Below are 15,636 nucleotides of genomic sequence, written 5' to 3'. Positions count from 1 at the left end.
TTTCGGTCTGAAGGGCAAATGAGACTTAACAACTTATGTCTCAAGGTGATAAGCGCAGTTGTAGTGCTGCTCAGAATTTTTGGGTCTTTCAAGAATCCTGAGTGAAGATGGTAATGGGCAGGGTGTATCAATTACCATCAGGTGAAAGTCCTGCACAACTCGCACGGGCCGTATTTTCATTTAAAAAAATGTATAGTAAAATTTATGTACATTTTTGTCACTTGCATTTTCTTACTGTATGGCGTTAATTAATAATTAAGTTACACAGAGTGAATAACACAGCATTATAAGTAAATTTATCGCCTTGGTGGCATGTTGATATGATAGTGCCTAAACTTAACCTATGTCGCTTCTGTTTAAACACGATAACTTTAGTATCGAACGATGATTATATTATTATTATCTGCAAACTTTGAAGTCTGTTGACATTGCCCCGATAGCGGAAAGCTATCAAAAAACTTTGTTTTGAAACTTCAAATGGAAATATTTGCGCGATACGAAATCGCGATAGAAGGTGCCTAATTAGTGCGATTTTGAATAACACGGTTTTATCTTATCGTCGATGTTTCTTATTGTCTATTGCTACTTGGATTTGTTGTCTAATTTTTAATCCAACTGTACCTCCTGCTTACTACATTTTTATAATTGTTGATTGTAACGGTTTAACGTTACACGAGTGTACCCGAATTCCGCTGCCTAACAAGTATGTTTAATAGTGGAAGCCCTGTTGGGACAGAATGCCGGTTCGATAGGTAGGTACTACAGGTGCGCCCTTCTACCGTATCTAGTGAAATTACTGGGCTAATGAGACCGAACATCTTCTTATTAAGATGTTGAGATCTTATGTCTCAAAGTGATGCCGCAATGGCGATGCCGCTCAAAATTTTGGGGTGCAATCAATAATCCTGAGCGGATAATATTTACCATCGGTTTAAAATTTTACTCGTTAGTTTTCTTAAAAAATGAATACATTCTTTTCGCACCGTCATGTCACATAGAATGGGTTGTGCATGCTGAAGAAGTTTCATAATAACGATTTCTTATTTTTAAGTGAATTCTCTAACTTCTGGGATTTAATATACGTGTAATGGTTGGAGCCGTTCTTCGCTCTAATGGAAAAAATCTATAACAGGGGAGCACCGGGCCAGACGTAGGAAGAACTCCATGTGAGGCCAAATTTGCGCCTTATTTAGTTGCAAGCAGTGGCTGAAGTACTGTTACTTACTCAGTACACCAAGTTTTTTAGATTTGGCCTTCTTTTCCAAGCGACCGCGGAACTGAAGGTCGCTCGACATATCAACGGTATATTAACGTACGGAAAAAGATCAAGGATACAAAAATCAAATTGTTCAACGTTCAAATTTATTTTGCCGTATGCTCCTTCAGAAACGATTCACTTACACCAACAAAAAAATCCCAATCAAAATAATGTTCCGGAATTGAGTTTAGCCCTCGTCGCGAATTGTCCTTGATGTCTTCTACCGAATGAAAACGGGTGCCACGGAGTGGTAATTTGATTTTAGGAAAAAAAGAGTCAGCTAGAACAATATCTAGTGGATAAGATGGTTGCTCGTTCTTTGGTTTTTAGTCATAAATTAGTTCAAATGATGGCACATTATCGTCGTGCAAAGTTCAAGAATTTTTTTTTCCACAAATATGGCCTCTTTTGTCGTATTTACTCTCTTTAATGCTGCATAACGCTCAAATAATATTCTGTCAAATAACCTTATGTTCTGTTTGACCTTCGGTGACGAATCCCGAGTGCAAACAGTCAACATGACTTTGAATTTTGAACGATGATAGCGTGATTATTTTGGCTACGGTTTAGTTGGACGGCACCACTCCGAATTGCTTGTTGACTAGTTTGTATGTCAATTTAACAATGCGTTTCATGAATGTTGGGTCAGAAGTGACCTGCTCTAGCATGTATGCAGCTACTCTTATGCGAGTTTTTGGAGAAAATTCAGGTCTTTTGGGACTAGCCGAGTGGTAGTTTCATACCCAAGTGATTATTAAAAATGATATGGATCGGCTCGTGTGACACAGAAAGTTCAGCGGCTATCTCTTTCTATTTTGAGGAGAGGATGAGGATTTTCAGTCACTATTTCCTTTACTTTTGCGATGTTACCTTCAATTGAAGACTATGAAGGCCCACCAAGGCGAGGCAAATCTTCCACCATGTCTTGACCACTTTTAAAGGCGTTGTACCACTGATAAGCATGTGTTTTTGATCATTTCGATTCATCGTAAGCTTTCTATAACATTTTCTATGTCTCTGAACATGAAATTCTATTGGCGATGCAAAATTTAAGACAAACTCAATGTCCGTTGGTTTTTTCCATAATGAAATGCGCAATACACACTTGATATGATCTAAGTAAAAACAGCTGTGCATTTATTTTATCTAAATGAGAGATATGCAACTCAAATTCCGAGGTAAAATCATCAACAACAAAAAAAAATTGAATTCGGAGCCTTAAATCTTCCATTCCCGATACTCTTTTGACTGAATATACATTGCATGTATTTGAAGATATAAGAAGTTCACAAATATTTATCTTTTTTGTGTATAGTAGGTAATTAGTTTACAAATTAAGCTGTGGTATCTTTATTGATACTTCTTGAATTTTTATCTTATTTTAGGTTTTCGTGGTAATTATTTCTGTAAATGTTATCATGGTAATTAGCGATACTAAAATTATGTTAAAAGAGAAAGTGAAAAAAATACATTAAATGACAAAATATTTTTTTACACCTGTGGGAGGCTCCTTTGCACAGGATGCCGGCTAGATTATGGGTACCACAACGGCGCCTATTTCTGCCGTGAAGCAGCAATGTGTAAGCATTACTGTGTTTCGGTCTGAAGGGCGCCGTAGCTAATGAAATTACTGGGCAAATGAGACTTAACATCTTATGTCTCAAGGTGACGAGCGCAGTTGTAGTGCATTCAGAATTTTTGGGGTTTTTCCAGAATCCTGAGCGGCACTGCACTGTAATGGGCAGGGCGAATTACCATCAGCTGAACGTCCTGCTCGTCTTGTCCCTTATTTTCATAAAAAAAATCACTTTATTGTGGCCCTTGTGGAAGGGCCAGGATAATTGAGCCAATATAGAAGTAGGACACCAAATATAGAGTATTTTAACCGGTGAATGTGAATTTACAAGTTTTAACAGTAATGTTCGGTGCTTATTCGGTTCTAATATTTTGTTTTTGGCCAATGCCAAGTTTGATAAATCACCTTTAGAATTACGCTGCCGACCTACATACCATAGACATTTGTCACCTTTCGTTATTTAATGAACTTACAAACAAGGCGACCCACAAATCCTCTAGTTAATAATCAGGGTTGCACAAGCTAACAAAATTTAATAATTCTGTTTTAATTTTCAAAGTTAACTATTTTTTTTTATATTATACTGAAAGTTAACATCTTAGACAAGTTAAAGAGTTTGAGATCAAATTAATTAAGTTCCATTGTTCTCATTTTTATTATGTTTATTTATTAAAAAAAAACAAATTTTACATGGAGGTTTCAAAGCACTATAAAACCACTGAGGTTTGTACAATTGCTAAATTTAATCTACACCCACATAGATAAAATTAAGAAAAGAAAAAGTAGTTGACAATCGTTAGAAACTTAGCTATACAGATTTGGAAGACAAAGTTTAAGGCCAGTATTCCAGAAATCGACTCAACATGTAAATCTAGTAGATTTTGTCTCTTTTATGCAAAGTTATTAAAACAGTGACAAAACACAATTGATTACGGATTACGTATTAAGACACCTTTTATTCGTCCAAGCGAGTTTAGTAATTAGACAAATTTTAGTTATGGCGGATATCAAATAATTCATAAGCTTTAGTTAGGTGTGACAACCTAAACTGCATGTTGTTGAATCCAACGCAGTAAAAGACAACCAGCAAAATTCAAATTATGACTAATGATAAAGTTTCTTTGAAATCCCAATTCGCTAAAGGAAATTTCATTACAATTGGATAAAGTTTTTAAAAAACATAAATGACAAAACAATAAACTTTTGTTTTTATTAATATAAAATTAAGAAACCTGTGACAACCCTGTAGCACTACGTGTAAAACGCCTTAATGTGCCTTCTGAAGGCCGTGCAGCCATGAGGAAGACAACGTTAGCGTAAACACATCTTCTGTAATACACCATTTTATATTACTTAAGTACATACATAGATAATGGTCACATATACATAGATAAATATTCATTTAAAATAACAAGAAGGCTCTTTTTAATTTTGTTTTTTTATGAAAATAAGGGACGAGACGAGCAGAACGTTCAGCTGATGGTAATTGATACGCCCTACCCACTACAATGCAGCGCCGCTCAGGACTCTTGAAAAATCCAAATATTCTAGCGGCACTACAATAATTGCGCTCGTCACCTTGAGACATACGATTTTAAGTCTATATCTATGTTTACACATTACTACTTCACGGCAGAAATAGGCGCCGTTGTGGTACCCATAATCTAGCCGGCTTCCTGTGCACAGGAGCCTCCCTCTGGTGATGTTTATATGTCTGTCCGTGAACTTCAGTCCTCATGACTAGTAAAATATGAATTTAGTACTTTATTATGAAAAATTTAAATCTATGTGAGTGATTTTGGCCGCTCGAAAATAGATAGATTCATGAAGTTGATTTCTATCTTAGTTATTACAAACAGGCCGTAAATGCATGAACACGCTTTTCTTTCACCTTCATATACTTAAATACCAATCTTAAAATCATTTACGATTACAATCCATGCACTCGTATATCGGTCACTGAAATGCTTAAACCAGAAAATGGATTCATCGAACATTGTCGAGGGTCATTAGGTTTGCTACTGAATACAGAGAGCGGCCGTAAGTCGCGTTATCTATAATATCCGGACGACCGAGACTTGCTTGGATTCGAACCAGGGTCTTCTGCTTCCCGGATCACCCAATGTCCCATCTGAGCTATTATAGTCTCGTATATAGTGGCGAAATTTCTAATGTTATTGTAGCAGTTTCTCATTAAAACACGGAAAAAACTACATTTTTTTAAATTGAACTCTAGCTAGATCGATTTATCGCCCCCGAAATCCCCTGTATACTAAATTTTATGAAATACGTTGGAGCCGTTTCCGAGATTCAGATTATATATATATATACAAGAATTGCTCGTTTAAAGATATAAGATTATATAAATGATCTAGCTCACGGGTGACGGGTCTAGCCAATGATCTCTTTATCTCAAACGTCATGCATACAGGCGCTGCAGCTGGGGGGACCGCTTCCGCCGCCCGTTGCCTAACTTATTTATATTCAATGAATCAATATTCAATGTTGACCTTTTTATGTTGTTTTTCTTGGCAGTTCTACTTTTATATTGTGGTTCTTGGAAACGAAGCTAAATTTACAGTTATTCCTGTTTTGATTTGGCATGCTAATGGATTAGGGAATCGACTCGATGGACACCCAACATTCTAAAATACAATGGTTTCTATCATCATCTTTGAAAGACATCCATTTCATAGTTTATGTTTTGACTAATATAATTTATCGTAACTACGGCTACGTAAGGCGGCAGACAACAGTAATATTTTAAAACCACAATAAGTATCGTTACCTTTCCCTGTTTTTACTAAAGTTAGGTTGACACATACTTCGTGATGTGAGGTTTTGGATGAGCCACCAAGAGCGCATAAAATAATGCTAGGAGAGTTTCTTGCGCCGCGGCCGCTTCTTTTATCTCAGAGCGACATTTGTGTCCGAAGCGGTAGTATATTAGAAATGACATCCGAAATATTTCTATAAGAATTACTTTAAAGAAAATAAATGCCTTTTATGCCTTTAAATGGTTGAGCTAGAAGCGCGTATCACGGAGGATATACGCTTTAACTGCCTAAATCGTTGAATTAAGCATAGTCTCACAGTCATGGAAGATACGGCCCTTGTTGTGTGGTAAAGGTTACTATAACATAAATGACTTTCTTAATGATACCACAGATTGGGAATATAGCGACCGCCCTCAGGCTATTGAATAATAAATTTAATTGTACAATGTTACTTTGTTACTTTAATTGCAAAACATATTTTTGATTAAAAAAAAAACGTCCGCTGAGTTTGTTGCGCCCATTCTTCTCAGGCCTGAGGCATTCATTTTGGAATGGGTGGTAGTTTTTTTGAGACTACATATAATAAGTGATGTCACATCCTATTTTGAATAAAAATATTTGAATTTGTGCATCCGATCCCCAATAAAGGGGGTAGCTTTGATCCGGCTTACTACAGACTTTCTTAATGATACCACAGATATGGAATGGAGCGACCGCCCTCAGGCTATAAAATAAAAAGTTTAATTGTACAATATTACTTTGTAAACATATTTTTTTTATGAAAAAAAAGCCCGCTGAGTTTGTTCGCCCATTCTTCTCAGGTGTGAGGCATTCGTTTTGGAATGGGTGGTAGTTTTCGACTTTCAATAAGTGATGTCACATCCTATTTTGAACAAAAAATTTGAATTTGTGACCTGATTAAGAACTCATTATTTTTCAATATACTTAGGTAGTATATTTTCATTTGATAGAGCAACAAAACGTTATAATCGAACTCACGCGAGCCGTCAGTCGTCACTGAAGTTATTCATTCCTTTGATGTGGAGTTTGGCTGTTATTTTGAAATGTTGTTGTTTATTGAAGCACATCCGTCATTTCAGCCTCATTCTAATGTATTAATTTATATGATCTTGGAAGAGCAAAATAATATAAATAAATACTAGAAATAGCTATAGATTTTCTATTAAACATAGGTATACCCTATAGGTATGGGATATAATCCCGGTTTGGCTTCGATACCCGTCGGGTATTTGTAGAAAATTATTTGTTTAGAAAATTTGTTCATTACATGGTATTTACAAAAATAAGTTTAACAAATAATTTACGCCGAAGTATGGATATAGGACCAGTGGGAGGCTCCTTTGCACAGGATGCCGGCTAGATTATGGGTACCACAACGGCACCTATTTCTGCCATGAAGTAGTAATGTGTAAATATTATTGTGTTTCTGTCAGATGGCAAGTGAAATTAATTACTTAACATCTTATGTCTCAAGGAGACGAGCGCAATTGTAGGGCCACTCAGAATTTTTGGATTTTTCTCGCTCAGTATGAGCGGCACTGCAGTGTAATGGGCAGGGCGTATCAATTACCATCAGCTGAACGTCCCGCTCATCTTGTCCCTTATTGTCATAGGTTATTATGTGATTTTTGATTCTACACCATGGTATCTATAATCTATATTCATAAGAATGTGCAACTGTATATTGAATATTCTTAAAGAATACATATATATAAGTAAGTTATTATATTATTTTGGATTAAAATGAAACAATTGTTCGGTACCTAATGGTTGTACGTCACGCCACAGAATACAGTGAGGCCACGCGTTGAATTCATGATCGATTGTTAAGTATATCTAATTATATTTTGTCTTGAACCTTCTTCAATTGCTAATCCATACCTAATTATTGTATATATATAGCTATTAGAATAATTATCTGGGCTCATAAATTAGATTGTCATATCCGTCTCTTAATTATTTATCTCAGTCCTTTTTTTAATTATCATACGCTATTTGGCAATTTATCATAAGACACAAAATAATAGCTTTCAGCTAACAGCTGACTAAGTGATCGGACAGCCTGGGACTATATTATGATAATTTTATAGCAATAACAATGACAGTACAATATTGTTTATTAAAAAGAGGGCAAAAAAAGAATGCTGGGAGAGTTTCTTGCGCCGCTCTTTCTTCCCTCTCAAACCGCCATTTGTGTCCGAAGCGTTAGTAGTATCTAGTATATTAGAAATGACATCATAAAGAATTCTAAAGGAATCCATTTTGAGAAAATAAATGCCTTTTATGAAAATAATATAATATATAATAATGTGTTTACTGTATACTTGTATTAATACAAGGATTATGTAATTTTCCGGCTCTTTCTTAAGCAAGTCCCTGAGTGCTTATAACGTCCTTGTTTTAAAATTTTTACTACTGATGGTAGAATTTTATTTTATAATTAAAAAATATAAATACTTTGGGGTAATTAGTAATTATATTTCCTCATTCGTTTATACAATATAGGCCTGATTGAAGGACACCTGTTTGTCTGTGTCGTTAAGTTAATAAGTTGAGAGCGTGTCGGTTAATATATCTACTATGAAAATTTATTTTTGCGGGAATCCATCTTTATCCAATGTTTTTTGACTTAGCTTGAGAGTTAATTCAGCTAATATTCGATACTCGCCAAAATCTGGCACGAAAATCAACATCTATTGAGGATGCCTCGTGTAGAGCCGAAACACGTGTCGAATTGATTGAATACAAATATTAACGGAATTAAAAACCAAGATAACTCAGAAAAAAAATTAGATATAATAATATTGATGAAAGCTGTTACTGATAATTAATAATGCTGCTATATTAATACTTATTGGTAATTTGTTCCAGTTATTTGGTGTCCGGTGACGCCGACGGTAAGTGTTACATCTGGGACTGGAAGACGACGAAGCTGTACAAGAAGTGGAAGGCGCACGACGGAGTGTGTATATCGACGCTGTGGCACCCGCACGAACCCAGCCGACTACTCACGGCGGGCTGGGACGGCGTCATCAAATACTGGGATTAAATGATACTACAATATACGACACCAGAGTTTTTATTTCCCCTAACATTAACACCTTGAACCATAAATAAAACATCTCAAATAAACTATACAATTATACATTCAACAACTGTTATTTAGCTATTTAATTTGTGGTTAGGCTGCAGCCATTGGGTACTTGTAGGAGACTTCTTCAAAAGGCATGTCCACCTTGTACTCCATGCTGCATTCACGACATGTCCCATTAACCAGGAACTGATTAAAGCTTATATTATTTTCGTGGAATGATTCGATTAAGGCAGTAACCAAGCTGTCTATCATTTCGGGCGTATGGTACGGGCCCGGGGCGAAGCGAAGTCTCTCCTCGCCTCGTGCCACTGTAGGATAGTTGATAGCTTGTACATAGTGCCCCTTCTTCATAAGAGATTCAGCAACTAACGCCACCTTGTCTGCTCCAGTGATTGGCACTGGAACTATGTGACTCACCGATGGTAGCTGTGGTAGTCCAGCTACTAGGAGAGACAGCTTCAAGTATCTCACAATGGCCTGATGTTTAGTTCTCAAACTTCTCCCTTCTTCGCTTGCAAGGAGTCTAATAGCTGCCAAAGAACCAGCGAGGACAGGTGGGGGTAGAGCTGTTGTAAATATGAAACCTGGAGCCAATGACCTTACAGTGTCAATAAGTAAAGATGATCCGGCAATGTAGCCTCCAACATTCCCAAAAGCTTTTCCCAGGGTTCCGGACACTATGTCAATCTTATGGGCCAGACCTCTTTCCTCACCGATCCCAGCACCATGTTTCCCATACAACCCCACAGCATGTACTTCATCCACAAATGTTAAAGCTCCATACCGGTGTGCAACATTGCACATTTCTTCTAAAGGACAAATACCCCCACTCATAGAGTGGACAGTCTCAAAAACGACTAGCTTTGGCACACCTGGTGGTGATTGAGAGAGCAGCTCTTGCAAATGATTGGGATCATTGTGCCTAAATATATGTTTAGGAGCTCTACTATTTCTTATTCCCTGTATCATAGAGGCATGGTTACCTGCATCCGAGTAAATTATACAACCTGGAAGAATCTTAGCTAAAGTAGACAATGTTGCATCGTTTGCAACAAAACATGAACTAAATATTAATGCGGCAGGTTTTTCATGTAGTCTCGCTATTTCATGTTCGAGTTTCTCAGTCATTTGCGAGTTTCCGGCAATGTTCCGGGTTCCTCCGGCGCCCGTGCCGTACGACTTGATAGCAGAGATAGCCGCGTCCTGCACGAGTGGGTGCCGCGATACACCGAGGTAGTCGTTGGCGCACCACACAGTCACACGGTGATTATCTGCCCCTTCCAAGGCTTGCGGATACATACCGTCGGCCGCTAAGCGCGACACTTTCCTGAATACACGGTACGAGTAATCTTTCTTCTTGGCGCTAATCTGTTCGTTGAAGAACTTCTCATAGGCGTAAGGTCGAACGCTTTCAACAATGTCTTCATTCATCTCCTTGGGAGCTTCGGAGATGATCGCGTTTTCTTTTATAAATGGGCATTTCGTCTCCTCGTTGCCAAAGGAGCGAAACCCTCTAGAAATTATTGGGCAAAAGTTACCATACTGTTTCATCAGTATGGAGCCATAATTTCTTACGAAAGCTTGGTTTAGCGAACCCATGAATGGACAGGGCATTTTATGTAATCAATGACACTCACTCGTAACACTTATGGCACGATGTTGTGTATAACACTTGTTCGATATTTGTGCAGAACGTTGGCTCTCACTGTAGCCGAACGTTTCGATATTTCAACTGATGTTTCAACACACTGCAGCGCTCATTTATAAAGTCTGTGTCGTCATATCGATTACGCCCGACTAAATGTAAACTTCAACTCCACGTACAAATTTTTATTTTGATTAAATCATGACTGATCGAATAGTGACTGAAGGTGATAAGTGTTGTCGCAACAAAAAAAAATGTCACATTGAACAGCTGATTTTAGCATTATTTTTTGCAAAAGGAACTCAAAATCATTTTTGTTAAATTTTTAAAACAATATGATTGTTACAACAAAAATAGTTTAATAAACCGAAAAAAACTCACTCATTCATAATTATATTAGTATTCAATTTATTTTTATCATACAATAATAATTATTATTCGGTATAGCAATACTAAACTTGACAGTATGCCTGAGTATGGAAAGCGGATAGCTTGCTCATTATTAATTACAATATAAAAAAATAATATTTACAATAAAATCGAATATAGTGAAAATTGATTCAAAAAGGTTTTTAATGTTTTTTATGCTTTTGTACTGTTCGGAACGCTACCGTCTCCATATTTTTTTTTATTTATTAACTGGCTCCGTCAACTGAATATCCACGATTCGGCCAACGTCAAGGTGGAGAGATTTTTAATTTAGCTGAATTAAGTATATAAAGAGCTGATGTAAAAGGAAATGATCGGTTGATATAGCTGTGGTTTTTTGTGAACTGAAGAATAGGCAACAAGAGTTAGTACGGTTAGTAATAAACACCCATAATATTAACTACCTTGTTAGTATCTAATCTAAGTTTAAGGGAGAAATGTGTGAATGTTAGTGGGAATATGTGTCTAAGAGAGCGTAGAAAGTATGGAGGATAGAAATTACAATTTAATATTATTGCGGGAAATAAATTTATAAAGAATCTTTATGAAAGGGGAATAGCATAAAGTAAGAAGAAAAGGGATGTTGATGGGGCGAGGGATATCCTTCGGTAGAAGGTCATATAAAGGAATTGACAATTTAGGGCAATAGAAAAAAAAATATGTTCAAGAGTACCTTCCTCAAGGCCACATTCACATATAGAATGGTCCCTTACCCGGATCTTGGCCAAAAATACTGGGGAACAGACAAGTCTCAAGCGAAGTCGTATGATGACAGAAGTGAAAAGTTTATTTTGTTTTTTTTGAGGAAAGAACCAGGGCTTAGACGGGATAAAAGGTTGGATATAACCATATAATTTACCTTTAGTTTGTTTGGTGGTTTGCCATAAAGCATTCCATGCATCAACCAGAAAGGGTTTAGACATAGCGCGTAGATCTCGAGGAAAACAGTAATTAAATTTTAATGTCCCAGACTGAATCGCGTCTTTAGCGTACGTAGTCTGCAATTTCATTGCCAGTTATCCCTAGATGGCTAGGTATCCAAGCTAATGTCTCATCTGTACAGGTATGCCTTTGTTCTTAAATTAATTGTGAAGTTGTTTGAAGATTTGAAAGGATTTTTTGTTAGGTCCAACAAGCAGCTTAATGAGTCAGACAGGATTAAAGCCTTGTTGATCTTATGTGATTCAACATATGACACCGCCTCTGACAGGGCAATTGATTCGCCAGTAAACATGGAATTCTGTGGGAGACTTTTGTAATTTAAAATTATGTGGAACTTAGGGATCCGACTGCAGACCCGACGCAGCTATTGTTGGATAATTTGGATGCGTCCGACCAATCAGAAGATATAATGGAATTAAATTTTCTATTTGCTTCAGGGCAGTGTTTAGTAATTCCAAAGTCATAGAAAATTTTAGGTTCGAAAATGAGAGACTGATATTCTACTTCAAAGATATAATTACATATAATTACATATAATTACACTTAGATATAATTACAGGGCATAAGGCTGATTGGAAAATGGGAACTGGAAAGGCTTTAAATTTAGTATAAGAATTAATTAACGGAGGCGGATCTTTATGAGACCAATATAAAGAAGTTTGAATAGTTAAAGACGATAGAGTGCAGAATATCAAGAAGGGGGTGTGCGCTAAATTGGATTACGTTAGTGAGGAATCTATCGGCTAGGTACTGACGGCGAAGGTGAAGAGGTGGGTCTACACACTCCACTTGGAGAGCGTTGACGGGAGAACATTTCATAGCACCAGTTATGATTCGTAAGCATTTGGACTGGATTTTCTCTAATTTGGACAGGGCTATTTTGCTACACGGCTCAAGTAGAAAACTACCGTAATCAAAATGACTACGAACGATAGCATTGTACAAAAGTTTTTGACAAAATGGGTGGGCACCCCAGCGTACCCCCGAAAGGGCCCTCATAACGTTGACACCCCTCTCACATTTCTTAACAATGTACTTCAAGTGGTGAATACCGGAGAGCTTAGAGTCAAGAAAAAGACCTAGGAATTTAACATTATCCTTAAACGGGACTGATTCATCACATACTCAGAGATTTATGACCGGTATAGTGCGTCTTCGGGAAAAAATAACCGCAGTACATTTGGAAACAGAAAGAGAGAGGTTGTGGTCTAAGAGCCATTGATTCAGATAATATAAAGCAGAATTTAAGCAAGATGAAGAATTGTTGAAAGAAGATGAGATGGAGTATAGTGCTATATCATCAGCATATTGAAGAATTTTGCAGAATGGGCTAACAGTAAGGCCTAGATCAGAAGTATATATATTATATAAGATAGTACTTAACACCGAACCCTGTGGGAGGTCCTTCCAGACAGTTCGAGGTGGGAGGAGGGTTACTTGATGGCGGACGGAAATAGAGCGATTTTTATTTTCTATTATCCATTCTAATCTGTTTTTTACCAAATTTTCCATAATTTTGGCCAGAACTGACGACAAAGCAATGGGACGATAGGAGGAAGCAACCAATGGGTCCTTGCCAGGTTTAAGGATGGTTATAATAATTTGTGTTCTCCAAGAATTCAGGGTTACAGAGGAGGAGTAGAACGAATTGAGAATATTAAGAAGGATTTTTTGCTAGTGGTAGAGGATTTACAAATAAAGGAATAAGGTATACCATCCGCGCCAGGGGAGGAATCACGAAGGTGATCAAGAACAGATGTTAGTTCGGAGAAGGAAAAAGGATCGTTCATTTTGTCTGACTTGACATAGCTTTGACATTGAGTTGACAGTTGACACACCTACATAAAGGTTTGAGTTAATGCTCTGCCAAGTGCCTTTGCCTTTCCCATAACGGGAAGAAATAAAAAAAAAGAGTTTGAGCCTTGAGGTTTCTTCATAAAGATTAAAGATTTATGTTGCAATTTGATAATTATGTTGTGTTAACTGATATTAATTAATACATTTGTGAAATATGAACACATTGTTAATATAATCAGAAGCAAAGAATAATAATATATTTACTCTAACGATCAGGAAGTCGGATTTGATCAGATAATTTCAACATAATTCTTATAAATGTCCTCCTCGGGCCTCGACTAACAATAATAATTAACAAATAACTTTAAAGAGCCATAGCTAGAGCTGTTGGCTGTAGCTCCAAGTTTTTTTGATTTGGTATTGACTATTGACTATCGATTGCTGTTTACTGAGAAATGTGAATAAATTTTGTAAAATCAGTGACAAAATGTTTTCTCTGAATGATCATCTGGAACTTAGAAGAGTGACTGTATCTAGTCTCGTAACTTGTGTTTATTTACCTAGTATTATTACTGTCATATCATATAAGGGGTTACTATATTCCGTTGGAAAGGCTTCATCTTTCTATATTTTAGCACTGATATTTGTAGCTGAACTGTTGAAGTCGTTTTACCTTAATTCTCAGAATGACATCCAACAAAAGAAAAGTAAAGGAAAAACAAAAACGGGAGATCTAGTGAAGGCATTTTGTTTTCTATTAGGAATCACTTTCTGTTTTTTTATTGGAATTATTCTATTTGGTGCACCATTTCTGGATAATCATGAGGAGACATTGATGCTGTCTTGTTTATTGACACTGCTTGCTGTGTTTCCATTAGTGGCTCATATAGGAGTAGAGATGGCTATGCAACTCTTATTTGGTGTCAAAAGTTTTACAAGAGACACAATAATTGCTATGTTAGTGAACAATGCTGTGTTTACCCTATGTGGAGCTTGGTTGGGTGCTGTAGTAATACCTCTGGATTGGAATACTCCATGGCAAGTTTGGCCGATACCCTGCTACCTGGGAGCAGTTGGTGGATATCTACTTGCAAATGTACTAACAGTATTAAAAGTGTCACTGATGTCTGCATCCACCAAATACAAATATTTAAACTTCTTTGTGAACATTTTGAATAAATTTCACATTTCTAAATAGTTATTCTTTATATCTGTTATTTTCATGAAATAAAATTGTTACCAAAGCTCAAAAATAACTTTTATTGCTTAAGTAAGCATACAGATGTGTAAAATTATTTAGTTTAAGTTATCTCTGGTTTTTTTTTATGAAAATAAGGGATGAGACGACCTGGACGTTCAGCTGATGGTAATTGATACACCCTGCCCATTACAATGCAGTGCCTCTCAGGATTCTTGAAAGACCCAAAAATTCTGAGCAGCACTACAACTTATCACCTTGAGATATAAGTTGTTAAGTCACAGTAATTTCACTAGCTACAGCGCCCTTCAGACCGGAACACAGTAATGCTTAGCCGGCATCATGTGCAAAGGAGCCTCCTACTGGTTAACTGATGCCATTTCTCACAGCTCTTTCTTAACAATTATTCTGCTAATTATAAATTATAAAGCCTCGCAATATACAGTCGTACATTTATGAGTAACATAATATTGTATATAATTCATACTTTTTCATGATAAATCAGAGTTTGGAAGTGTTAAAAATGATACATAATGTATACTGTGATTTTTTTTTTTAAAAAACAATTGAGCTTATGTGAATGTGTAAAGTGATCGCCGCCACCCACAATCTCCTGTAACACCAGAGTAATCACAGGAGTGTTGCTGGCCTTTAAGATAAAAAACGCGTTTTTTTAAAGTTCCCATGTATTGTCCTGCAAACAACACACATAATTTTGTCGTAATTGGGAAAAAATTTCTTGAACTCTGCACTATAGAAGAACACCAGACTTTCAAGTGGTGGGTTGAAATTCTAGTTTGTGGAGTGTCATGCGAAGGTGGAATTCAATTTCAGGAATCAGGTCAAACAGCTCTTCGGAACACTCCCCATGATAAATGCAGTAGAAGACATACAATGAA

The 15,636-nt window shown here is 36.7% G+C and overlaps 3 protein-coding genes across 3 annotated transcripts in view; 2 read left to right on the top strand and 1 right to left on the bottom strand.

The window, feature by feature from the left end:
• Positions 1-8,700, top strand: part of LOC126975720 (pre-mRNA-processing factor 17) — a 53,492-nt gene extending 44,792 nt beyond the window's left edge. Inside the window, exon 11 of the mRNA XM_050823719.1 lies at positions 8,504-8,700. Coding sequence (XP_050679676.1) covers positions 8,504-8,681 — 178 coding nt within the window. The 3' untranslated portion in view covers positions 8,682-8,700. The remainder of the gene's footprint in view (positions 1-8,503) is intronic.
• On the bottom strand, positions 8,696-10,563 carry LOC126975722 (5-aminolevulinate synthase, erythroid-specific, mitochondrial). Its single transcript, XM_050823723.1, has one exon. It carries the CDS (start codon positions 10,338-10,340, stop codon positions 8,814-8,816), a length of 1,527 nt encoding a protein of 508 aa, XP_050679680.1. The 5' UTR covers positions 10,341-10,563; the 3' UTR covers positions 8,696-8,813.
• A 3,095-nt stretch (positions 10,564-13,658) lies between these two features.
• LOC126975729 (phosphatidylinositol-glycan biosynthesis class F protein) lies at positions 13,659-14,795 on the top strand. Its single transcript, XM_050823735.1, has one exon. It carries the CDS (start codon positions 14,027-14,029, stop codon positions 14,735-14,737), a length of 711 nt encoding a protein of 236 aa, XP_050679692.1. The 5' UTR covers positions 13,659-14,026; the 3' UTR covers positions 14,738-14,795.
• Positions 14,796-15,636: the final 841 nt, after the last annotated feature.

Source organism: Leptidea sinapis, chromosome 37 (genome assembly GCF_905404315.1).
Source record: "Leptidea sinapis chromosome 37, ilLepSina1.1, whole genome shotgun sequence".
Classification (NCBI taxonomy): domain Eukaryota; kingdom Metazoa; phylum Arthropoda; class Insecta; order Lepidoptera; family Pieridae; genus Leptidea; species Leptidea sinapis.
This window is presented reverse-complemented; position numbering and strand designations above follow the sequence as displayed.